General features: G+C 47.4%; 1 protein-coding gene across 1 annotated transcript in view; it reads left to right on the top strand.

The window, feature by feature from the left end:
- Positions 1–27,397, top strand: part of SBNO2 (strawberry notch homolog 2) — a 166,324-nt gene that overhangs the window by 100,128 nt on the left and 38,799 nt on the right. The window contains exons 13-14 of the mRNA XM_075352925.1: positions 10,686–10,839; positions 22,326–22,502. Coding sequence (XP_075209040.1) covers positions 10,686–10,839; positions 22,326–22,502 — 331 coding nt within the window. The remainder of the gene's footprint in view (positions 1–10,685; positions 10,840–22,325; positions 22,503–27,397) is intronic.

The raw sequence follows: 27,397 nt of genomic DNA, 5'->3' as shown, positions 1-27,397 counted from the left end.
AGATGCTAAAACCTGCGGATTTATCTGGAAAATCCAGAAAAATCCGCAGGTTTTCCGCGGCAAAATCCGCAGAAACAAGGTCCCGTGGGCACATAGCCTTAGTGAGAATAAAGATACAATAAGAAAAATTAGAGCCAGAACCAAGTGTTCACAGATGTGGAATGTATAACAGTCATGCAATAGCCATGATATATAGTGTTGTAAAGATACAAAGCTGGCTATTAATGTTATTGGGGGCCAGAACTATATATGTTGCTAATGATGCTTGTATTGGTGTATAGATAGCGATTGTAGCTGTAGTATATAGTATAGTATAAATATGCTGTGAAAAAATAGTATAGTTACAGTATAAAGTATCTCAGATACAGCATATTATTCACTAAGGTACAGAGCAAGTATGTAGGGGAGCCACCCAATTAGACATGATAGATAAAAAGTATTTACCTGTGCAGGAGAAGACCTGCATACACATGTGACGCCAGCCCCCATGCACAAGTTTCGGCATCACCTTCGTCAGATAGATATATAGATTATCTATATATATAATTGCCTTATTCTATCTGTCTGTCTGTGTCTGTCTGTCTGTGTCTGTCTGTCTGTGTCTGTCTGTCTGTGTCTGTCTGTCTGTGTCTGTCTGTCTGTGTCTGTCTGTCTGTGTCTGTCTGTGTCTCTGTCTTGCTCCAAAATTGTGTCCTTACCGCGACAAGCGTCTCATTGGCCGCTCGCCTCGCCTCCGCCCCCCCCCCCGCACGGATTGGCCGCTCGCCCAGGCTCCGCCCCCCACACGGATTGGCCTCTCGCCCCGGCCCCCTGCACGCATTGGCAACTCTGCCACGCCCCGCCCCCCTCACGCATTGCACGCTCGCTCTGGCCCCCGCCCCCCGCACGCATTCCCCGAAACGACATGGAGCCCCGACTCCCAGGTGAGTGCTTTACCCCCGGGAGCCCATCAGCGTACGCCGCCAACCCAGCCGACACATACGCTCGCATTGGGATCCCGTGCGAGCGGGGGGCGGGCTACGCTGGTAACAATGGTACACATTGAGTAATATTGTGTAGCATGGTTACCAGCGTACACCGGCTCCCAGGTGAGCGCATCAAGGTCCTGCAGCGGCAGAACACACACACACACACGCGCGCGCACACACACACACACCGCCACACACGCACTGCACAACACACCACACTGGGAACCACAGACACCCACACACACAGACAACGCCGCACACACACAACACCCAACATACAAACACCGCGGCACACACAAATATACACACATACCGCACAACACACACATTGCACAAAACATACCTCCCCCCAAAACACACACACACCCCACAACCACACAAACCGCGCAACACACACACACACACAACGCTACAGACACACAGCGCTCCACAAACAACGCAACACACAAACAACACCGCTCTCACCCCCCGCCACACCCAGACAACACCCAGAACATGTACAGCGCCCTACACAAACACATGGTAACTACACACAACAACATATACATACATATATATATATATATATATATATATATATAGATATAGATATATATATATAGATATATATATATAGATATATATATATAGATATATATATATATAGATATATATAGATATATATATATATATATATATATATATATATATATCTATATATATATATATATATAGATATATATATATAGATATATATATATAGATATATATATATATAGATATATATATATAGATATATATATATATAGATATATATATATATATATATATATAGATATATATATATAGATATAGATATATATATATAGATATATATATAGATATATATATAGATATATAGATAGATATATATATATATAGATCTATCTATATATAGATATATATATATAATCTCTCTATCACAAACATCATACATTAACTACACAATACGTAAATTCTAGAATACCCGATGCGTAGAATCGGGCCACCTTCTAGTTATATATATATATACAGTGCCTACAAGTAGTATTCAACCCCCTGCAGATTTAATAAGATGCAAATATGTTAGAGCCTGCAAACTTCAAACAAGAGCAGGATTTATTAACAGATGCATAAATCTTACAAACCAACAAGTTATGTTGCTCAGTTAAATTTTCAACATAAAAGTGTGGGTCAATTATTTTTCAACCCCTAGGTTTAATATTTTGTGGAATAACCCTTTTGCAATTACAGCTAATAATCGTCTTTTATAAGACCTGATCAGGCCGGCACAGGTCTCTGGAGTTATCTTGGCCCACTCCTCCATGCAGATCTTCTCCAAGTTATCTAGGTTCTTTGAGCGTCTCATGTGGACTTTAATCTTGAGCTCCTTCCACAAGTTTTCAATTGGGTTAAGGTCAGGAGACTGACTAGGCCACTGCAACACCTTGATTTTTTCCCTCTTGAACCAGGCCTTGGTTTTCTTGGCTGTGTGCTTTGGGTCGTTGTCTTGTTGGAAGATGAAATGAGGACCCATCTTAAGATCCTTGATGGAGGAGCGGAGGTTCTTGGCCAAAATCTCCAGGTAGGCCGTGCTATCCATCTTTCCATGGATGCGGACCAGATGGCCAGGCCCCTTGGCTGAGAAACAGCCCCACAGCATGATGCTGCCACCACCATGCTTGACTGTAGGGATGGTATTCTTGGGGTCGTATGCAGTGCCATCCAGTCTCCAAACGTCACGTGTGTGGTTGGCACCAAAGATCTCGATCTTGGTCTCATCAGACCAGAGAACCTTGAACCAGTCTGTCTCAGAGTCCTCCAAGTGATCATGAGCAAACTGTAGACGAGCCTTGACATGACGCTTTGAAAGTAAAGGTACCTTACGGGCTCGTCTGGAACAGAGACCATTGCGGTGGAGTACGTTACTTATGGTATTGACTGAAACCAATGTCCCCACTGCCATGAGATCTTCCCAGAGCGCCTTCCTTGTTGTCCTTGGGTTAGCCTTGACTCTTCGGACAAGCCTGGCCTCGGCACGGGTGGAAACTTTCAAAGGCTGTCCAGGCTGTGGAAGGCTAACAGTAGTTCCATAAGCCTTCCACTTCCGGATGATGCTCCCAACAGTGGAGACAGGTAGGCACAACTCCTTGGAAAGGGTTTTGTACCCCTTGCCAGCCTTGTGACCCTCCACGATCTTGTCTCTGATGGCCTTGGAATGCTCCTTTGTCTTTCCCATGTTGACCAAGTATGAGTGCTGTTCACAAGTTTGGGGAGGGTCTTAATTAGTCAGAAAAGGCTGGAAAAAAAGATAATTAATCCAAACATATGAAGCTCATTGTTCTTTGTGCCTGAAATACTTCTTAATACTTTAGGGGAACCAAACAGAATTCTTGTGGTCTGAGGGGTTGAATAATAAATGACCCTCTGAATAAACTTTTCACAATTTAAAAAAAAAAAAAAAAAAAAAAAAAAGAAACAACATTCTTTTCTTTTTCGCTCCTAATTGGGAGACCCAGACAGTGGGTGTATAGCTACTGCCTCTGGAGGCCGCACAAAGAACTACACTTAAAAGTGTAAGGCCCCTCCCCTTCTGGCTATACACCCTCCCGTAGGAGTACGGATTCCTCAGTTTTAGCTTTGTGCGCAGGAGGTCAGACACGCACGCATAGCTCCATTGTTTTTAGTCAGCAGCAGCTGCTGACTATGTCGGATGGAAGAAAAGAGGGCCCATACAGGGCTCCCAGCATGCTCCCTTCTCACCCCACTGTATGTCGGAGGTGTTTGTAAGGTTGAGGTACCCATTGCGGGTACGGCGGCAGGAGCCCACATGCTGATTCCTTCCCCATCCCTTTTTACAGGGCTCTGGGTGAAGTGGGATTTACTGGTCTCCAGGCACTGAGACCGTGCTCCATCTACAGCCCCTGGAGAAGATGCTGGATGGAGCGGAGTACATCAGGGACATGGCCCTGCTTCCTCAAGGTACTCTGTGTCCCCGTGCATTTGGCGCTCACACCGCAGCATGCTGGGTGTTGTAGTGCGCCGGGGACATCAGCGCTGCGGCGCTTGTGCCATGGCCTCATTCAGCTTCGCTGAAGCAGGCACACTTCTGGGAATCGGTCGCGCCGGCCGCTGGGACTGCGGCGCGGCTGGCACTTGTGGTGCGCCGGGGACTTCAGCGCGGGCCGCGCTTTTACGGCGGCCGCGCTGATAACTCGAGTCCCCGGCTTTTGCGGCCTGCTTCCGTTCGTTCCCGCCCCCAGACCTGCCAGTCAGGAGAGGGGCGGGACGCTGGTCAGTGCATCAGCGCCGAGGGCTGGAGTCGTTTTTACATACTCCAGCCCTCACAATCGGCACAGAGGGGACACTGTTTCCCGCACTTTTGTTTAGGAACTCCCACGGACCGCCCCTCTCCACAGACGCCGGCAGCCATTCCTGCTGACACGCTGAGCTGCAGAGGGGAGCCGGGGAGACCCAGACAAGGAATTCTGCGCCTCTTACCCGCTATTCAGCGGGCGGTAAGCAGCCCTCAGGGCTCACCCCCTCTTGTGCCAGTAGTATTCTTAGTATTTTGTTTCTACAAATACTTTGTATTGCATAGCGCTGGTCGCCCTTTGGCTATAGACTCTCTCACATTGCAGAGAGCCAGCAGCATGTCGTCCGTAAAATGCAAGGGTGCCAAGGCACAGACATTATATGCTTCCTGCACCGCATGTGGGACTTTTCTACCGGCAGGCTCCACGGACCCCCATTGTGGGCAGTGCTCGGCCCCTGCGGCGCTTGCACAGTCGGGACCTCTGCTGGACGTGACCCAGGGTGTACCACCTGTGAATGCTGTCCAGGTGACAGGAACTGAGTTTGCAGCTTTTGCTGACAGAATGTCTCTCACTATGTCACAAATTCTTGACACATTGCGAGCTAGGCCTGTACTTCAGGCCACGGACACTGTGCAATCATTGCCCCCTGGTCCCCCTCAGCTGAGTTACCTCCAAGCTCCGGGACGGGCACATACACCTCAGGGTGAAGATTCTGACTCGGACGATGGCCCCGGGCAGCCTAAGCGGGCTCGCTATGACGGGCCTTCACATTCATCTCAATGGTCAGGATCCCAGCGAGATGAATCTATGGGTGATGAGGCGGACGTAACTGATCAGGATTCTGATCCTGGGACCGCTCTCAATCTAGATACACCAGATGGTGACGCCATAGTTAATGATCTTATATTTAACATCAATAAGATGTTAAATATTTCCCCACCAGCTCCTCTTGTAGAGGAGTCAGCTTCGCAGCACGAGAGAATCCATTTCAGATACCCTAAGCGTACATTAAGCACTTTTCTGGACCACGCTGACTTTAGAGACGCAATCCAGAAACCCCACGCTTATCCTGAAAGGCGTTTTTCTAAACGGCTTAAAGATACACGCTATCCTTTTCCCCCTGAGGTGGTCAAGGGTTGGACCCAGTGTCCAAAAGTGGATCCTCCAATTTCCAGGCTTGCAGCTAGATCCTTGGTTGCAGTTGAAGATGGAGCGGCACTTAAAGATGCCACTGACAGGCAGATGGAGCTCTGGCTGAAATCCATCTATGAAGCGATTGGAGCGTCATTAGCGCCATCTTTTGCGGCCGTATGGGCACTCCAAGCTATCTCAGCCGGGCTTGCGCAAGTCGACTCAGTCACACGTGCATTTGCCCCGCAGGTAGCACCATTGACCTCGCAAATGGCGGCATTCGCGTCGTACGCGATTAATGCTGTTCTTGACGCTACAAGCCGCACGGCAGTGGCGTCAGCCAACTCCGTTGTTTTGCGTAGGGCCCTGTGGTTGAGACATTGGAAAGCAGATTCTCATTCCAAGAAGTGCTTAACCAATTTGCCTTTTTCTCGTGACCGATTGTTTGGAGAGCGTTTGGATGAAATCATCAAACACTCCAAGGGTAAGGACTCATCCTTACCGCAACACAGACAAAACAAACCCCAACAGAGGAAGGGTCAGTCTGGTTATCGGTCCTTTCGAGGACCGGGCAGGTCCCAATTCGCCTCGTCAAAAAAGACTCAAAAAGACCAGAGACGCTCAGATTCTTGGAGGTCTCAGTCACGCCCAAAAAGGACAGCCGGAGGAACCGTTGCCAAGACGGCGTCCTCCTGACTTGCAGTCTCCGATTCCCACACCCGCGGTCGGTGGGAGGCTTTCCCACTTTGGCGACATTTGGCTGTCACGCGTCAAAGACCGTTGGGTGAGGGATATTCTGTCTCACGGGTACAGGATAGAGTTCAGTTCTCGTCCGCCAACTCGTTTCTTCAGAACTTCTCCACCACCAGACCGAGCCGATGCTCTGTTGCAGGCGGTGGCCGCTCTAAAGGCGGAAGGAGTGGTGACCTCCGTCCCTCTTCAGGAACAAGGTCACGGTTTTTACTCCAATCTGTTTGTGGTCCCAAAAAAGGACGGATCGTATCGACCCGTCCTGGATCTAAAGTTGCTCAACAGACACGTAAAAGTCAGGAGGTTCCGGATGGAATCCCTACGCTCCGTCATAGCCTCAATGTCTCAAGGAGATTTTCTAGCATCAATAGATATCAAAGATGCGTATCTCCACGTGCCGATTGCACCAGAGCATCAGCGTTTCCTACGCTTCGTCATACACGACGAACACCTGCAGTTCGTAGCGTTACCTTTCGGTCTGGCAACAGCCCCCCGGGTCTTCACCAAAGTCATGGCAGCAGTAGTAGCTGTTCTGCACTCGCAGGGTCACTCGGTCATCCCGTATCTAGACGACCTGCTTATAAAGGCACCCTCTCAAGAGGCATGCCAGCACAGTCTGAAGGTGGCACTAGACACTCTCCAGAGTTTCGGGTGGATTATCAACTTTCCAAAGTCTCATCTAACCCCGACCCAATCTCTGACTTATCTTGGCATGGAGTTTCATACTCTCTCAGCGATAGTGAAGCTTCCACTGGACAAGCAGTGCTCGCTACGGACTGGAGTGCAATCTCTCCTTCAGAGCCAGTCGCACTCACTGAGGCGCCTCATGCATTTCCTAGGAAAGATGGTAGCAGCAATGGAGGCAGTCCCGTTCGCGCAGTTTCATCTGCGCCCTCTACAATGGGACATTCTACGCCAATGGGATGGGAAATCGACGTCCCTCGACAGGACTGTCTCCCTCTCTCAGACTGCCAAGGACTCTCTGCGTTGGTGGCTTCTCCCCACCTCATTGTCACAGGGAAAGTCGTTCCTTCCCCCGTCCTGGGCAGTGGTCACGACGGATGCGAGCCTATCAGGGTGGGGAGCGGTGTTTCTCCACCACAGGGCTCAGGGGACGTGGACTCAGGAAGAGTCCACCCTGCAGATCAATGTTCTGGAAATCAGAGCAATCTATCTTGCCCTGCGAGCCTTCCAACAATGGCTGGAAGGCAAGCAGATTCGGATTCAGTCGGACAATTCCACGGCGGTGGCGTACATCAACCACCAAGGGGGAACACGCAGTCGCCAAGCTTTTCAAGAAGTCCAGCGGATTTTGACGTGGGTGGAAAGCAGAGCGTCCACCATATCCGCAGTTCACATCCCAGGCGTGGAAAACTGGGAAGCAGACTTTCTCAGTCGCCAGGGCATGGACGCAGGAGAATGGTCCCTTCACCCGGACGTGTTTCAGCAGATCTGTTGCCGCTGGGGGACGCCGGACGTCGATCTGATGGCGTCACGGCACAACAACAAGGTCCCAGTTTTCATGGCACGGTCTCACGATCACCGAGCACTGGCGGCAGACGCCTTGGTTCAGGATTGGTCGCAATTCCGACTCCCCTATGTGTTCCCACCTCTAGCATTGTTACCCAGAGTTCTCCGGAAAATCAAGTCCGACTGCCATCGAGCCATACTCGTCGCTCCAGATTGGCCAAGAAGGTCGTGGTACCCGGATCTGTGGCATCTCACGGTAGGCCAACCGTGGACACTACCAGACCGTCCAGATTTGCTGTCTCAAGGGCCGTTTTTCCATCTGAATTCTGCGGCCCTGAACCTGACTGTGTGGCCATTGAGTCCTGGATCCTAGCGGCCTCAGGTTTATCTCATGAAGTTGTTGCCACAATGAGACAGGCTAGAAAACCATCCTCAGCTAAGATCTATCACAGGACGTGGAAGATATTCTTAGCGTGGTGCTTGGCTCAAGGGTTTTCTCCCTGGCCATTTGCATTGCCAATTTTTCTTTCCTTCCTGCAGTCTGGGTTGGAAAAAGGTTTGTCGCTTAGCTCTCTTAAGGGTCAAGTCTCCGCGCTATCCGTATTCTTTCAGAAGCGCTTGGCACGGCTTTCTAAAGTACGCACGTTTCTCCAAGGAGTTTGTCATATCGTTCCTCCTTACAGACGGCCATTGGAACCCTGGGATCTGAACAAGGTTCTCATTGCTCTCCAGAAGCCGCCTTTCGAGCCTTTGAAAGAGGTTCCCCTTTCTCGGCTTTCACAAAAGGTAGTTTTTCTTGTGGCGGTCACGTCTCTTCGAAGAGTGTCCGAGCTAGCGGCGTTATCTTGCAAATCTCCCTTCCTGGTGTTTCACCAAGACAAGGTAGTACTGCGTCCAATTCCAGAGTTTTCTCCCAAGGTGGTTTCTTCCTTTCATCTCAATCAGGATATCACTTTGCCATCTTTGTGTCCGCATCCAGTTCACCAATTTGAAAAGGGTTTACATCTGTTGGACCTGGTGAGAGCACTCAGGATTTACATTTCTCGCACGGCGTCTCTACGCCGTTCTGATGCGCTCTTTGTCCTAGTCGCTGGTCAGCATAAGGGATCGCAAGCTTCCAAATCCACCCTGGCGCGGTGGATCAAGGAACCAATTCTTCACACATACCGTTCTGCTGGGCTTCCGATTCCATCTGGACTGAAGGCCCATTCTACCAGAGCCGTGGGTGCGTCCTGGGCATTGCGGCATCAGGCTACGGCTCAGCAAGTGTGCCAGGCGGCTACCTGGTCGAGTCTGCACACGTTTACCAAACACTATCAAGTGCATACCTACGCTTCGGCAGATGCCAGCCTAGGTAGACAGGTCCTTCAGGCGGCGGTGGCCCACCTGTAGGAAGAGGCTGTCTGACAGCCCGTTCATGTGGTATCTTTTTACCCACCCAGGGACTGCTTTTGGACGTCCCACTGTCTGGGTCTCCCAATTAGGAGCGAAAAAGAAGAAGGGAATTTTGTTTACTTACCGTAAATTCCTTTTCTTCTAGCTCCAATTGGGAGACCCAGCACCCGCCCTATTTGTTCTTAGGGTTTCGTTTTTCGGGTGCACATGTTGTTCATGTTGTTTCTTAAGTTCTCCGATCTTGTTATCGGATTGAATTTGTTTTTGAAACTGTTATTGGCTTTCCTCCTTCTTGCTTTGGTACTAAAACTGAGGAATCCGTACTCCTACGGGAGGGTGTATAGCCAGAAGGGGAGGGGCCTTACACTTTTAAGTGTAGTTCTTTGTGCGGCCTCCAGAGGCAGTAGCTATACACCCACTGTCTGGGTCTCCCAATTGGAGCTAGAAGAAAAGGAATTTACGGTAAGTAAACAAAATTCCCTTCTTTTTGCTGCAGTGCATTTCACACTTCCAGGCTGATACTTGTAGGCACTGTGTATATATATATATATATATATATATATATATATATATATATATGTGTGTGTGTATGTATATATATATGTATATATAATTTTATAATATCATATAATATATATATAATTTTATAATATTATATAATATATTGTGTGTGTGTGTATGTATGTATGAATATATCTCTCACAGACACGTCACTCGCTCGCCACGTCCGGTGGTACAGAATGCCTCCAGCCGTATGGATAGATGGGACAGTCCAATGGAACGCATGAAGGACTCAGCCGTGGAACGCATCTCAGGTCCTTACGCTCCACCGCACTGTGTCTCAGGATTCTGCCGGCCAGAAGAAATCTGTATGGCTGGATGTGGTGAGTGTGTGTGCGATCTGATGGGTGATTTTGTGTGTGATCTGATGTGTGCGGGTGGGAGATCTGATGTGTGTGTGGTTGTGCGATCACTACAGGTTTTCCTGCTCAGCGTCTGATGAGTGTTATTGTGGGATGTCTGCTGTCCATAATGAAGTGTCCTGCAGTGTTTTTTAACTTTTTTTTTTTTTTTTTTTTTTTTTAGCTGCAGGGACACATCATTATTGATCTGCAACTAGGGCTTATTTTCGGGGTAGGACTTATATTTAAGCCTTGCTCGGAAACTACTGAAAAACCCTGCTAGGACTTATTTTTGGGGAGGTCTTATTTTTGGAAAAACACTGGTATGTCTAGTCGGCATACTTGTGACCTCCCGTTCTTACTTGTAAATCCTGACAGCGTTCAATGTGCGCGCTATGAGGATTCAGAAGTCTGCAGTCACATAGTGACTGCATACTTTCAACCCAAATCTGAATTACTGCTTTAACTTGCAGATGCCATAAAGCACAAATTCCCTGCTGAGGTTTCAATACAGATATTAGAGAAGCATCTAGCTCAAAAGTGGCCAACCATAGGGCGTTTTTAAAAATAGCAAGTTTCTACTTCTTGTAAAACCAAATATGAAATGAATGCACTATTTTGCTTTGTTTTTACATTTTTTAAATTAAAATTCTATTCATGAGACATTCTCTTTTAAGGTCATCTAAAGTGTTATTCCTCTCTACTTCTTGTCATCTACCCCTAAACTCGTTTCTCTTTTCTGATCACTTATACAGGGGTGTAGGGGCCATGGAGATTGTTGCTATGGATATGAAGTTGAGTGGTATGTACATCGCAAGGCAGCTCAGCTTCACCGGAGTCAATTTCCGGATTGAGGAAATTCCCCTGGATGAGTGTTTCACAGAGATGTACAACAGAGCGGCTCAGCTGGTAGGAAAGAAGAGAAATTACATTTTTGCAATTAAAGTCTTAATTTGTCTGGCATTTGCTAAAGGTGTCGCACTAAACACATTGACAGCATATCCTCTGTAATCCTGTGTCAGATCTATGGCTAACCAGGCGATGTGCTTTCTCCTGGAGCGCAGAAAGTTTCATGCTATTTTATAGGGAGTCAGTCCTCTAAATTCAACTTCTTATAAAACTACATAGTGGAATTGGCCCGTATAAAAATCATACCAGCATCATAGATTTCAGTGTTTTAGTGACTAAAAAATGTTTTAGTTCATATGCAAACTAGGACGCTTCAGTGCGATGTTTATCCACTTAATTTGCATTCTGACCACTTAGGCTGCTTTCACACTACGTTTTTTTAGCATGCGTCATGAACGGTTTTTTTGCTGCAAAAGCGGATCCTGTTTTTGCAGAGAAAAACGCATGCATACGCATGTTATTTTGCAGGATCCTGTCACTTGAAGTTTATGGGCGGGCATTGGTGTCATGTGATCGGAAGTGAGGGGAACTGAACGTGAGACTGGGAGCTGCAGTAAGCTGTAACTAAGGTAAATATCGGGTAACTAAGTGAACTGCTTTGCTTGAATACCCGATATTTACCTTGGTTACGAGCGTCTGCAGCTGCTAGGAGTCGGCTCCCTACACACTTAACCAAGGTAAACATCGGGTAACCAAGAAGCGCTTTGCTTGGTTACCCGATATTTACCTTGGTTACGAGCGTCCGCCGCTCTCAGGCGGGGGAGAGAGGGAGGGGGAGAGAGACTGATCATGACAGGCTGGTTTCTGGGCATGCTCAGTAGAGCAAGCAGGATCCTGTTCATCAGCATGCCAGCGTTCACATGCGTTTGCGTGCTGTTTAGTCAGGATCCAGCGATTTGCAGTATTTGGACGTAGCTCAAAAACACTACAAGTAGCGTTTTTGAAAAAAGTTAAAAAACTGCAAGCCGCTAGATCCTCACTATAACGCACGCAAACGCATGTGAACGCATGTTAACGCTAGTCCATTGCAAATATATTGAAATGAAAACGCATTTGCACTGGATCCGTTTTTGCGTTAAAAAAACGTTCATGACGCATGTTAAAAAAAAAACGTAGTGTGAAAGCAGCCTTATATTAATTTCCAGCTTTTGCTTGTCCACAACAAGTGCTTCCTGAACTCAATCCGCTGACCTGCTTGTTTGCACCAGCACTCAGGAGCTCAGCAGTGCTCACATGGTGTTAGTGCTAGCGCTCTTATACCGGGTTCTTGTCTGTGGCTGCCACTCACTAAAGTGATACACATAGATGTGTGGCAAGTGGCAGCTGCAGACAGGAGCTAGAAACAAGAGATCACCTGCTCTGACAGTGGTGAGTGGTGCTGGATTGTGTTCAAGCACCACTTGCTTGAGTGGTGTCAATCTGGTTAATGGGAAGTGCCCACAATTGAGGGTGTGTAACGGTGCACAAAGCCTGCACTTTAAAGCACCCTCATTTATGTATGAAATAAAACTTTTTATCATCCGCTAAAGAAAACAAAAAAAACGATACTGCAGGTTTGAATTTCCCTCGGACTAATTCCCTTATATAATCTCGCGCATGCGCAACACGTCACCAGCAGTCACACTGCACATTGAAGTCCCGCGAGAGTGGCACGGCGCATGCATGAGATTATGGCCACCCATAATCTCGCGCATGCGCCGTGCCACTCACGCGGGACTGTGCAGTGTGCACAGTGTGACCGCTGGTGACGTGTTGCACATGTGCGAGATTGTGGGCGGCGCTGTGACTTTCATCAGCACGTACCCGCCCATAATCTCGTGCTCGCGCCTCCACCGCCGCCTCCACCGTTCTGCGCAAGCGCTGGCCAGCTTACCCACGTCACCTCTTTGAAATTGCACGATGGGGGACGGCCTAAAGCGACAGGGAGGCAGACTAACGGCCACCAGAGAGCCCGTCCCTGTGTACCATTATCAAGATCTGAATACAAAAAGGTACCACTTTACAAAGTCTTTATTTTGGTCAGAAAGGGGGCACAAGAACAACAGGAACCTTGCTAGAATGCAGCCCAGGAGCTGCAGAGGGGGAAACGTTTCGGTTTAGTGCAAAATTTCTGATGACAGGTTCCCTTTAAGCAATATTTTTGTGGGGAAAATTAACATTTTAATGTTTTTCCTTTTGCATTGTTTTAGTTTCTGTGAAGCACCTAAAAGGTTAATAAACATCTTGCATTTTGAGCACTTTGAGGGGTGCAGTTTTTAGAATGATGTCACTTTTGGGTATGTTCCCTCACATAGGCCTCTCAAAAGTCACTGCAAATGTGATGTGGTCCCGAAAAAAAAATTGGTTTTGTAAATTTTGTTGGAAAAATTATAATAATAATTGTAATAAATAGTGATGGGTGGACGCGGCCTGTAAAAATCCAGATCTGCATCGTTTCAAAGGTACCAGAGTGCCAGACTCAGGCCCGGGATTCCAGATACTGATCCAGCACTTAGGAAATTACTTTTCCTTTATTTATTTATTTTTTTAAAGAACATAAGAATGAAACAAACGCTTCATACTTATGAAGGCTCTGGCGCGGTTATAACAGCTCCCGCGGCCACTCATTTACTTCCTGGGCCACTCATCATTGCTTTCCCCACCCACAGGCCGTCCTGGTGTCTGTGATTGGTTGCATTCCGACGCGCCCCCAGCCTGTGTGACAGCGTTTGACTGTAACCAATCACAGACCCTGTCTGCGAGTCAGTATCATGGTAAAAAAAAAAAAAAATTGGTGTAGGGCCACCCATATTATGATACCCAGAATAGATAAAGCCTACAGCTACAGGCTGCAGCCCCCAGCCGTGCGCCTATCTTGGCTGTGTAGCAAAATAAGAGTAACCGAATGCTGCTTTTTTTTTTTTTTTTTTTTTTTTTTAAGTTATTCAAAAACCGGCATATGGTCGCCCCCCCACCCCAATTTTAATACCCAACCATGATAAAGCTCAACAGCTGGGGGCTGGTGTTCTCAGGCTGGGGAGGTCCATGCTTATTTGGCCGCCCCCCAGCCTAACAATAGCAGCCTTCAGCCGCCCAGGAGTGTCACATCCATTAGATGGGACAATCCCGACACTTTACTCTGCTCTTCCGGATTGCCCTGGTGCAGTGGCAATCTGGGTAATAAGAGGTTAATGACAGCTCACAACTGTCATCAAGCCCAAAATTAGTCATGGATAGGGTTCTATGAGACCCCCCTTCCCATCACTAATCCTAAAAGTAAAAAGCAATAAATACAAACACAGGGAAAAATCCTTTATTTGAAATAAAATACAGCACCCTCTTTCCCTTCTTTATTAACTCCAAAAAGACCCTTTAGGTTCCGCCATTAACCACACAATCTCCCTAGACAGTCCTGGCTCTGCTACATCCAAACCTGGAGAGACCGAAAACATGTCGTATCTCTCCAGGCTCTGGGAAACACTGAGAAGGGGGACCTGGCTGTACATCAGATCTGATGTAACTTATGCCTGTTTGGTCCTGAGGAAGGGAGCAGAGTCTCCTGAAATGCATAGACCTGTGCAAGAATAAAAAGTTTACATTAATCCAAGATTTCATCAGTGATCATTGGCGCGGTTTACAAAGCCCCATTCCACAATTTCTCTCTGTTAAGGGGGACCTGGCTGGCAGCAGTGACATCACTCAGTTCACCGGTAGGCATACCTGGGTTCCCTTGGTGTGACCTGAAGCACCCCACCAGCCCTGTAACACTGACAGTGATGCTTGGGGTGTGCGGGGTATGGCCCCGCACTTTAAGCCAGAGTGTGGTACTCAAGTCACCGGATGTCATACCATGTGAAACTGGTATGACCTCCAGTGAACTGAGTGACATCATTGCTGCCAGCCGGGCCCCCTTTGACAGTGTTTCCCAGAGCCCTGAGAGATCGGACAGATTTTCGGTCTCTCCAGGCTTGGATGTAGCAAAGCCAGGACTGTCGTGGGACCTCGTGTGGATTACGTCGGACCTGCAGGAGTGTCTTGGGGGTTAATAAAGTGATGAAAGAGTGGGGGGGGGGGGGGGGGTTGTTTTTTTTTTGGATTGTATATCAAATAACAGATTTTTGTTTTTTGTGTTTATTTACTTTCACGTGCAGATTAGTAATGAGAAGGTCTCATAGATGCCTGTGATTACTAATCTAGGGCTTAGTGGCAGCTGTGGGCCACTGCACCAGGGCAATCTGGAAGAGCTGGGTAAAGCGCCGTGCTTGTCACATTTTAATGAATGTGACAGTCCTGGGCGGCTACAAGCTGCTATTTTTAGGCGGCCCAATAAGCATTGATGTCCCCAGACTGAGAATATCAGCCCCCAGCTGTCGGGCTTTATCATGGCTGGGTATCAAAATTTGGGGGGGGGGCACGCACGCCGTTTTTTTAAATTATTTATTTAAATTATTAAAAGAAATAAAGCAGCTCCTTCTATTTTTATACACAGTCAAGATAAGCGCACGGCTCGGGACTGCAGCCTGTAGTTGTATACTTTATCTGTGCTGGGTATTATAGTACAAGGGAACCCTATGCCAAATATTTTTATTTAGTTTATGTGACAATAGATGCTTTGTAGCGCCTGGTATTGGAAGCATCAGATACATTGTCACTCAGTGTGGGGGCGCATCTGACTGAAAGCAATCACAGGCGCCGGTGGGTGGTGAAAGCAGTACATATGCGATGAGCCTAATGTGCGGCACTGAAAGTGAATGCACAGTCTGGAAGCATCATACAGCCGTGTCGGTGCCTCGGTAAGTAGAGCACGCCTGCTCCCATCCCCTTATCCCCTCTAAAACCATTTATAATCGCCGGATCCTGGTCCCCATAGACTTTTTATATGGGGACCGGAATCCGACGACCCGGAACTGGATTTTATAAACTGGATCACCAGGATCAGCTGGTTCTGGTTATCTGCGAGTCAGCTCATCGCTAGTGATGAACTTAACCTCCTAAAGATCAAATGAAAGGGTTAAAAAATTGTGCTTATATAAAGTAGACATGTGGCAACTGTTTATGAATGAATGATTTTGCGTGATGTAACTATTTGGTTTAAGGTCATAACAATTGAACGTTTTAAAAGTTTGATATTTTCAAAAATAAATGCAAATCTTATATAAAAATTTAGCACTAACATGAGGTATAGTGTGTCACGATAAAACATTGAGAATCACTGTATTATATGTAGAAGCGTTCTGGAGGTTGCATCACATTAAATGACTCTGACCAGAATTGTAAAATTTGACCTGGTCATCAAGCTGAAAACCAGGCTTAGAATTAGAGTATACCATATTTTTCGCTTTATAAGACGCACTGGATTATAAGACGCATCCCAAATTTAGACATCAAAAAGGTAAAAAAATAAAAATGGTGTCCGTCTTATACTCCGGTGTTCTCTTACCGGAGGGGGGCAGCAGTGGTGGTGAAGCGGGGTCACAGGAGGCAGAGGTTGTGCTGGCAGGCGTGGTGGGTCAGTGGCGGCGGGGTCCGTGGTGGCAGGTGCCGCGATGTCCGTAGTGGCAGGAGCCGTGGGGTCCGTGGTGGCGGCAGCAGTGGCATCCGTGGTGGTGGCGGCAGCAACAGCGGCGGCGGGTGAGTCGTGCGGCAGGCAGGTGCGGTGAGTGTCCCAGTGTCCGCGGTCCCGGGTCAAATAATGGCGCCTGGAACGGCGCGTGCGCAGATGGAGCTCTCTTCCAAGAGCTCCATCTGCACACGCGCCCGCTCCTGGCGCCATCATTTGAAACTGAGACCGCGGACAAACTGGGTAACCTGCTGCACAGCCGCACGCACAGTGGCAGCCAGCAGGCGGCCCACACATCCTGCCTGCTAGCGGCCGGGGTACTTATGCTTGCGTGCAGGAGGCAGCCGGGTACCTGTGGCTGTGTGCGGGCGGCAGTCGGGGGCCTGTGTGAGGACGGCAGCCGTGTACCTGTCGGTGCCGGCTGCCTCCCCCACACAGGCACCCGGCTGCCTCCCGCACGCAGGCACCCGGCTGCCGCAGGCACAGGCACCCAGCTGCCGCACGCACGCAGGCACAGGCACCCGGCTGCCACCCGCATGCAGCCACAGGTACCCGGCTGCCACCGGCACGCAAGCACAGGTACCCGGCCGCTTGCGCGCTGCCACAGGCACCCGGCCGCCCGATCGCCGCACAGACAGGACCACCAGGTAAAGCTATATTTGGAGTTTAAGACGCACCCCTCATTTTCCTTCCAAATTTTTGGGAGGAAAAGTGCGTTTTATAATCCGAAAAATACAGTATGTGGGACTTTAAAAAATAAATAAATAATGAAAAATGTGCCTAAGCACTAACAGGCAAGTAGTTGTTACCTACCTGTCTGTTGTGTCCCGGTGCTGTTCTTTACCAGCACAGAGTAGTCACAAACAGCTCTTGTCAGTGATTCAGCTGCTTCCGCTGACTTTATGACGCAGGTTTCCTTTCCGCTCTGGTCTGTAGATGGAGCGGGATAGCCAACGTCATGCTGATTGACAGCCGGCTCTCCTAATTAAGCTTTCTTTTTCGCTCCTAATTGGGAGACCCAGACAGTGGGTGTATAGCTACTGCCCTCTGGAGGCCGCACAAAGAACTACACTTAAAAGTGTAAGGCCCCTCCCCTTCTGGCTATACACCCTCCCGTAGGAGTACAGATTCCTCAGTTTTAGCTTTGTGCGCAAGGAGGTCAGACACGCACGCATAGCTCCATTGTTTTTAGTCAGCAGCAGCTGCTGACTATATCGGATGGAAGAAAAGAGGACACATATAGTGTCCCCAGCATGCTCCCTTCTCACCCCACTGTATGTCGGAGGTGTTTGTAAGGTTGAGGTACCCATTGCGGGTACGGCGGCAGGAGCCCACATGCTGATTCCTTCCCCATCCCTTTTTACAGGGCTCTGGGTGAAGTGGGATTTACTGGTCTCCAGGCACTGAGACCGGGCTCCATCTACAGCCCCTGGAGAAGATGCTGGATGGAGCGGAGTACATCAGGGACATGGCCCTGCATCCTCAAGGTACTCTGTGTCCCCGTGCAGGCGCTCACACCGCAGCATGCTGGGTGTTGTAGTGCGCCGGGGGACATCAGCGCTACGGCGCTTGTGCCATGGCCTCATTCAGCTTAGCTGAAGCAGGCACACTTCCAGGAATCGGTCGCGCCGGCCGCTGGGACTGCGGCGCGGCTGGCACTTGTGGTGCGCCGGGGACTTCAGCGCGGCCCGCGCTTTTACGGCGGCCGCGCTGATAACTCGAGTCCCCGGCTTTTGCGGCCTGCTTCCGTTCGTTCCCGCCCCCGGACCTGCCAGTCAGGAGAGGGGCGGGACGCTGGCCACATCTAGAAATCGGTCATGCCGGCCGCTGGGACTGCGGCGCGGCTGGCACTTGTGGTGCGCCGGGGACTTCAGCGCGGCCCGCGCTTTTACGGCGGCCGCGCTGATAACTCGAGTCCCCGGCTTTTGCGGCTTGGAGGTCTCAGTCACGCCCAAAAAGGGCAGCCGGAGGAACCGTTGCCAAAACGGCGTCCTCCTGACTTGAGGTCTCCGATTGGAAGGCAAACAGATTCGGATTCAGTCGGACAATTCCACGGCGGTGGCGTACATCAACCACCAAGGGGGAACACGCAGTCGCCAAGCCTTTCAAGAAGTCCAACGGATTTTGACGTGGGTGGAAAGCAGAGCGTCCACCATATCCGCAGTTCACATCCCAGGCGTGGAAAACTGGGAAGCAGACTTTCTCAGTCGCCAGGGCATGGACGCAGGAGAATGGTCCCTTCACCCGGACGTGTTTCAGCAGATCTGTTGCCGCTGGGGGACGCCGGACGTCGATCTGATGGCGTCACGACACAACAACAAGGTCCCAGTTTTCATGGCACGGTCTCACGATCACCGAGCACTGGCGGCAGACGCCTTGGTTCAGGATTGGTCGCAATTCCGACTCCTCTATGTGTTCCCACCTCTAGCATTGTTACCCAGAGTTCTCCGGAAAATCAGGTCCGACTGCCATCGAGCCATACTCGTCGCTCCAGATTGGCCAAGAAGGTCGTGGTACCCGGATCTGTGGCATCTCACGGTAGGCCAACCGTGGACACTACCAGACCGTCCAGATTTGCTGTCTCAAGGGCCGTTTTTCCATCTGAATTCTGCGGCCCTGAACCTGACTGTGTGGCCATTGAGTCCTGGATCCTAGCGGCCTCAGGTTTATCTCATGAAGTTGTTGCCACAATGAGACAGGCTAGAAAACCATCCTCGGCTAAGATCTATCACAGAACGTGGAAGATATTCTTAGCGTGGTGCGTGGCTCAAGGGTTTTCTCCCTGGCCATTTGCATTGCCAATTTTTCTTTCCTTCCTGCAGTCTGGGTTGGAAAAAGGCTTGTCGCTTAGCTCTCTTAAGGGTCAAGTCTCCGCGCTATCCGTATTCTTTCAGAAGCGCTTGGCACAGCTTTCTAAAGTACGCACTTTTCTCCAAGGAGTTTGTCATATCGTTCCTCCTTACAGACGGCCATTGGAACCCTGGGATCTGAACAAGGTTCTCATTGCTCTCCAGAAGCCGCCTTTCGAGCCTTTGAAAGAGGTTCCCCTTTCTCGGCTTTCACAAAAGGTAGTTTTTCTTGTGGCGGTCACGTCTCTTCGAAGAGTGTCCGAGCTAGCGGCGTTATCTTGCAAATCTCCCTTCCTGGTGTTTCACCAAGACAAGGTAGTACTGCGTCCAATTCCAGAGTTTTCTCCCAAGGTGGTTTCTTCCTTTCATCTCAATCAGGATATCACTTTACCATCTTTGTGTCCGCATCCAGTTCACCAATTTGAAAAGGGTTTACATCTGTTGGACCTGGTGAGAGCACTCAGGATTTACATTTCTCGCACGGCGGCTCTACGCCGTTCTGATGCGCTCTTTGTCCTAGTCGCTGGTCAGCATAAGGGATCGCAAGCTTCCAAATCCACCCTGGCGCGGTGGATCAAGGAACCAATTCTTCACACATACCGTTCTGCTGGGCTTCCGATTCCATCTGGACTGAAGGCCCATTCTACCAGAGCCGTGGGTGCGTCCTGGGCATTGCGGCATCAGGCTACGGCTCAGCAAGTGTGCCAGGCGGCTACCTGGTCGAGTCTGCACACGTTTACCAAACACTATCAAGTGCATACCTACGCTTCAGCAGATGCCAGCCTAGGTAGACAGGTCCTTCAGGCGGCGGTGGCCCACCTGTAGGAAGAGGCTGTCTGACAGCCCGTTCATGTGGTATCTTTTTACCCACCCAGGGACTGCTTTTGGACGTCCCACTGTCTGGGTCTCCCAATTAGGAGCGAAAAAGAAGAAGGGAATTTTGTTTACTTACCGTAAATTCCTTTTCTTCTAGCTCCAATTGGGAGACCCAGCACCCGCCCTATTTGTTCTTAGGGTTTCGTTTTTCGGGTGCACATGTTGTTCATGTTGTTTCTTAAGTTCTCCGATCATGTTATCGGATTGAATTTGTTTTTGAAACTGTTATTGGCTTTCCTCCTTCTTGCTTTGGTACTAAAACTGAGGAATCTGTACTCCTACGGGAGGGTGTATAGCCAGAAGGGGAGGGGCCTTACACTTTTAAGTGTAGTTCTTTGTGCGGCCTCCAGAGGGCAGTAGCTATACACCCACTGTCTGGGTCTCCCAATTGGAGCTAGAAGAAAAGGAATTTACGGTAAGTAAACAAAATTCCCTTCTTTAGGCTACATGCACCACACGCTGCGATTTTTGCCTCCTTTTTTTGTGCAGTTTTGTTGTCAGAAAGTTCTCACTTTTGACTTCCCAGCAAAGTCTGAGAATCCAGGTTTTCTGTGTACACGTTGTAGATTTTTTTTGTCTGCAATTTGTCACAATTGTCTGACAAACTGCATATTCATTCTTTTTTGCGTTTTTTGTCCCTGCGTTTCTCAGTAGTGATGGGAGGACTTGCAGATCAATCCTTCGGGGTCGGCAGCGGATTGATCCCTGGTATCTAGCCGGATGCCGGTCCCCATATAATCTATAGGGACCAGAATCTGGTGCAAAGGGGTAGGAGCAAGCGATTCATACTTTACTGATTCACCAACGTAACTGTAGGCTCCCTTGGCCTCTTAATTCTTCTTCCGGGGCTGCTCATTATACTCCTGCATATTCACTGCTTCCCCTGCCCACCGACGTCTGTGATTGGTTGCAGTCTCACGCTTCCAATCAGTCGCCGGTGGGGTTATTTCAAATTAAGCATTTTTTTGTGTTTGTGTTTTTCTTTTCACTTACAGATTAGTGATGGGGGTCTCAGAGATGCCTCCCATTACTATTCTAGGGCTCAGTGACAACTGTGAGCAAACATTAACCCCTTATTACTCTGTTTGATACCGCACCAGGGCAATCGGGAAGAGCCTGGTAAAGCGCTGGGATTGTCGCATCTAATGGATGGGAAAATTCTGGGCGGCTGCAGGCTGCTATTTTTAGGCTGGGGAGCCCCAATAAGCATGAGTCTCCCCAGCCTGACAATACCAGCGCCCAGCTGTCGGGCTTTATCTTGGCAATGTATCAAAATTGCGGGAACTGCACACCATATATATTTTTTTTTTTTTTTTTAATTTATTTAAATAATACTTTTTTATAAAAAGCCCCATGCGGTTCTTCCTATTTTGCTACACAGCTTTTTCTGTGATGGGTATCATAATATGGGGGACACTACTCCAATTGTTTTTCATTTTATTTATTTTTACTGTAGTCTATAGACCCGCCCACTGGGTCTGTGATTGGAAGCGTCGAGACAGGCTTTCACATAGGCTGGGGCCTCTGTTTGGCTACAACCAATCGCAGATGCTGGTGGGCAGGGGTAAGCAGTGAATATGCACGAGTCTGATGAGCGACCCCAGAAGCAGAATGAGCGGCTGCGGGAGCAGTTACAGCCGCACCAGAGCTTTCGCTTTTTTTTTTTTTTTTATTCTCTGAGTTGCCAAGAACGCACCATAAACACACCATCATTAAAAGCTTTTATTTCCATGCTCTCTGGGGCAAGGTGCAGTGTTTTTTGTGCAGTTTTTGGGCTCAATACGCAGTTTTTTTTGTGACAACAAAACTGCAGCGTGCGCATGTAGCCTTAATCAGCTTGGCGTCGTCAGTCTCACCCCATGCACAGAGCGCAAAAAAGCCACTGGTCTGTTAATGAAGCCTTTGTATCGCCATCAGCAGTTTGCTACGTCTGGGCATCTGCCTGCAGAAAGCGTATAGACCTGACAATGGTGCAAGACAGCACACGCTTGCTCTTTCTGCTCCATTATACTCAATGGCCTTGTCGGCGCATACGTCCGAAACATGTTTTGTGGGGGGAGGGGCGGGACTTCGGACGTATGCCACAACGAAGAAACAAACGCAATGTGAAAGGAGCCTTAGGGGTGACAGACTGCTTTTAACTTGTGTATTTTTCTGCCCTGCTTTTCTGTAAGTTATTAATTTCTACCTTGCTTTCTATCTTTATTTTTGCATCCTTCTAGTGGGCTGAAGCACTGACCGTTTTCCAGACTGCAGCTGATTGGATTGGTTTGGAGTCTCGAAAATCTCTGTGGGGTCAATTTTGGTCCGCACATCAGCGATTCTTTAAGTACCTCTGTATTGCTGCCAAAGTACAGCGGCTAGTAGCTTTGGCTAACCAGGAATTGTCCAAGGGAAAGGTAAGTACAGGCATGCACAATGGGAGAGAATTAAAGGGTCTTGATAGGTAGGATTTGCATATGTCTGTTACTGTGTTTTGTTTTTTTTTTCTTTTTGTTTTTTTTTAATTATTATTTATATCTACACTGAAAAAACTCCCCTAAAGCTACCTCATCCTTACCGTAAAAGTAACAGTTTATGCTGTCTTTGGCTAAGTCTGTTACACTAAAAATTATGTAAGCTGCTTCTAAGACCTTTTAGCAAATTTTTCAACTTGGACTGGACTTAACCCCTTCACAACCGGCTGATTTTGCACTTTCCTTTTTTTGTTTTTGCTCCCCTTCTCCTGAGAGCCGTGACGTTTTTATTATACTGTCAATCTTGCCTTATGAGGGCTATTTTTGCGGAAGGAGTTCTACTTTTAAATTAAACCATAAGTTTTACCATATAGTGTACTGGAAAATGGCAAAAAAAATTCCAAATGCAGAAAAATTGCAAAAAAAAGTGCGATTGCATGATTGTTTTTGAGATATTTTATTCAGTGTTCACTATATTGGTAAAACTGAAGTGTCGGTGTGATTCCTCAGGTTTGTGCGAGTTTGTAGACACCAAACATGCATAGGTTTACTTTTATCTAAGGGGTTAAAAAACAAAATAAGACGTTTGTCCAAAAAAGTGGCGCGCGTTTTGCTCCATTTTCCCCGACTCGTAGTGTTTTAATTTTTGGTATCTATGGCTCAGTGACTGCTTATTTTTTGAGTCTCAAGGTGACATTTTTAAAGATACCATTTTTGCGCAGATGCTATGTTTTGATCGCCTGTTATTGCATTTTGCGCAAAACTTGCGACAAAAAAAATAATTTTGGCGTTTGGATTTTTCTCTTGCCACTACGCCATTTACTGATCAGATTAATTGATTTTATATTTTTATAGATCCAGCATTTCTGAATGTGGCGATTCCAAATGTGTGTATTTTTTATTTTTTTTTTAACCCTTTATTTTTCAGTGGGGTGAAAGGATGGGTGATTTGAACTTTTTTAGATTTTTTTTTTTTTTTAATTTTTTTAAAACTTTATACTTTTTTTTTATTTTACTAGTCTCCCTCGGGGACTGTAAGGATCAGTAGTCTGATCGCTCTTCAATTTCTGCTGATCACAGCTACTCAGCTGTGAACACCAGAAATGATCATATCCTGTCTCACACTGGTGAAACAAAAAGTGAGTTGTGAGCTACAGGAGTCATCACATGACCTTGTGCTACCATGACAACCATCGGATCCACGTGATCACATCACATGACTTCTGCTGTCTGGCGGTGAGTAAACTTTGACCGCGATTTATAATGGCATTGTCACATTTTGATGGCGACATGTAAGGGGTTAACCGGTAGGGGGCAATTGTGGATCTGCTCGTGACTGCTAGGCAAATGTCAGCTCTACAAATCAGCTGACATGTGCTGGCTGATCGCGGGATTAACACTGACCGCTTGGGCGTAATTTTACTGCCCGTGGTCGTTAAGGGGTTAAAAAAAATTGACTGTATAAGTGCCTAATATTTTAATTGCTGCTAACTTTGCCATGGAGAGGTAAAATTTAAAAAAAAAGTGTTCTTCAACTCTGCAGCTCCTATTGCATTGTCTCTTCCTCTTTATAGCCGTAAAGATGTATACACCTATGGCAGATGGTCATGTGACTGAATAGGACTTCCAGAAGGCAGTGTGTCTGCTGCAGAAACAATGCACTCAGAGGAGCAGAACAGTCGCAGGAGTTCAGCTTCTCTGACCTGTATGCCAATGTTGTCCAGTCAACACCATGTGCTGCTTCTATTTTCAGGCCATTTTCACATCCTTGATATTAAAAAACCTGAATAATTAAAAAGATAAACAATAATGCCTATCAAAGCTACGTAACTTTAAAAGTGAGAGAATGCCACGCAGCACTTTCCCAGCACATAATGTCAACCCTTATCCTCTTTTGCATCAAAGTATAACTTTGTTCAAACAAATGCATAATCTGACTGAAAGTCTGCAAAAAAATAGAGCCTAAAGGCCCTGTCACACACAGAGAAATCTGCGGCAGATCTGTGGTTGCAGTGAAATTGTGGACAATCAGTGCCAGGTTTGTGGCTGTGTACAAATGGAACAATATGTCCATGATTTCACTGCAACCACAGATCTGCCAAAGATTTATCTCTGTGTGTGACGGGGCCTTTAGACATACAACACTTGCTAAAAGAGAATTTATACCTGCCACCTATTTACTTGTACAAAGTTAACAAGTTGAGATGCAAAATTTAATTTATAGTCATTAGCTGTTCATATTCTCATCCCCTAATTGCTCAGATATGGGGATATATATGAATGAAAGTGTATATATCATTCCACTTATCTGAGGGAGGTGAGCGTAACAGACCAATCCTTCTTGTCTGCAGCTCTCTTCAGTGTTCTGTAAGCTGGGTTCAGAAGAGAATGAAATAACGCTACACTGGTTTCAGTTCACATAGTTACTTAGGTTGAAAAAAGACCTAGGTCCATCTAGTTCAACCTTCCTCCACCAGTTCTACATTTAGTCACTAAGTCATTTATAACCAACAATGTTTTGTGTACTGAGGAAATCATCCAGCCCTTTTTTAAAAGCTGTTATAGTGTCTGCCATTACTATCTCTTGTGGTAGGGCATTCCACAGTCTGACTGCTCTAACTGTAAAGAACCCTTTCCTATTTAGGTGTCTGAATCGCTTTTCTTCCACTCGCAGTGAGTGCCCCCTGGTCCTTAGTACTGTCTTTGGAAGAAATAAGTCATGTGCCAGTCCTTTATATTGACCACACATGTATTTATACATATAAATGAGATCTCCTCTGAGACGTCTTTTTTCTAAGCTAAACATATCTAACTTTTTCAACCTTTCATCATATCGGAGGCCTTCCATTCCTTGTAATAGTCTAGTTGCCCGCCTTTGAACTGACTCTAACTTCTGAATGTCCTTTTTAAAATGTGGAGCCCAAAACTGGATCCCGTATTCCAGATGTGGCCTTACAAGTGATTTCTAGAGGGGTAACAATACGTTGGGATCACGGGATCTAATCTCTCTTTTTATACACCCTAAAATCTTGTTTGCTTTAGCAGCTGCTGCTTGACATTGAGTGCTGCTGCTCAGCTTATTTGTAATGAGAATACCCAAGTCCTTCTCCTGTTCTGTAGTCCCGAGTTTACTTCCATTTAATGTATACGCAGCTATAGGATTACTCCGTCCTAGGTGCATTACTTTACATTTATCAACATTAAATCTCATTTGCCAAGTATCTGCCCATTCTGACATCTTATCCAGATCTTTTTGTAATATTGTACTATCCAGGTCAGTTTTTAATATCCTACATAGTTTGGTGTCATCGGCAAAGACTGACACTGTACTATCAATCCCATCCACAAGGTCATTAATAAAGAGAGTAAAAAGAATCGGTCCAAGCACAGATCTTTACAATGTTCTGCTAATTTAGAGGAGGTGATGGTGACTGCATTGGATTACACACAGACCTGACATTATAAAAGTGGTCATTTAAAATAGTTTATAAAACAAACCACCCTGTTCACTAGAATGACTAAGCTGTACAGTAGTTTGTGCTTTGTTGGCTACTGGGAACGCTAAAGCCCCCTTTACACTAAACAACTTACCAGCGATCCCAACAACGATACAACCTGATAGGGATCGCTGGTAAGTTGCTAGGAGGTTGCTGGTGAGAGGTCACACAGTCAGACGCTCCAGCGAACCCACCAGCAACCTGACCTGGCAGGGATCGCTGGAGCATCGCTACACGGGTTGCTGGTGAGCTGTCACCAGCAACCAGTGACCAGCCCCCAGCCAGCAGCGACGCACTGAAGCGATGCTGCGCTTGGTAACTAAGGTAAATATCGGGTAACCAACCCGATATTTACCTTGGTTACCAGCGCACGCAGCTACACGTGCAGGGAGCAGCGCACACTTCTTAGCGCTGGCTCCCTGCTCTCCTAGCTACAGTACACATCGGGTTAATTACCCGATGTGTGCTGCAGCTACATGTGCACAGAGCAGGAGCCGCGCACACTGCTTAGCGCTGGCTCCCTGCTCTCCTAGCTACAGTACACATCGGGTTAATTACCCGATGTGTGCTGTAGCTACACGTGCAGGGAGCAGCGCACACTGCTTAGCGCTGGCTCCCTGCTCTCCTAGTTACAGCACACATGGGGTTAATTACCCGATGTGTACTCTGCTACACGTGCAAGGAGCAGGAGCCGGCACTGACAGTGAGAGCGGCAGAGGCTGGTAACTAAGGTAAATATCGGGTAACCAAGGACAGGGCTTCTTGGTTACCCGATGTTTACCGTGGTTACCAGTGTCCGCAGAAGCCGGCTCCTGCTGCCTGCACATTTAAGTCCCCTTTACACACTGAGACTTTCTAGCGATCATGCTGCACAGCGGGAAACAAAGGACCAAAGAATGGTCCTGAACGATTTGTAGCGATCAGCAACTTCACAGCAGGGGCCAGGTCGCTGATGTGTTTCACACACTGCAATGTCGCTGGGGAGGTCGCTATTACGTCACAAAACCGATGACGTTACAGCGATGTCGTTTGCGATGTTGCAGTGTGTAAAGCTACCTTAAGCCTAGCCATTAAACTGATCGATAGTCTGCTGGTTGTTGAACTGTGTGATCACCCATATAACAATAGCTCTATTTGCTTTGAAGCACATTTAGTCCTTTCCTTATATTTAATAGCTGTGTTCTCAAAAATAAGACTATTATTTATATGACCCGCACTTTGAATTATGTTGTGTCCTGTCTCACCCTGGTGGAGGCTATTAGTAATGCAGTTAAGTCAACTGCTTCATATTGTAATTACAATATGTAATTCCCATAATGGCAATTTCTCTGACGCCTCATT

The sequence above is a fragment of the Anomaloglossus baeobatrachus genome, chromosome 1, assembly GCF_048569485.1.
Source record: "Anomaloglossus baeobatrachus isolate aAnoBae1 chromosome 1, aAnoBae1.hap1, whole genome shotgun sequence".
Taxonomy (NCBI): Eukaryota; Metazoa; Chordata; class Amphibia; order Anura; family Aromobatidae; genus Anomaloglossus; species Anomaloglossus baeobatrachus.
This window is presented reverse-complemented; position numbering and strand designations above follow the sequence as displayed.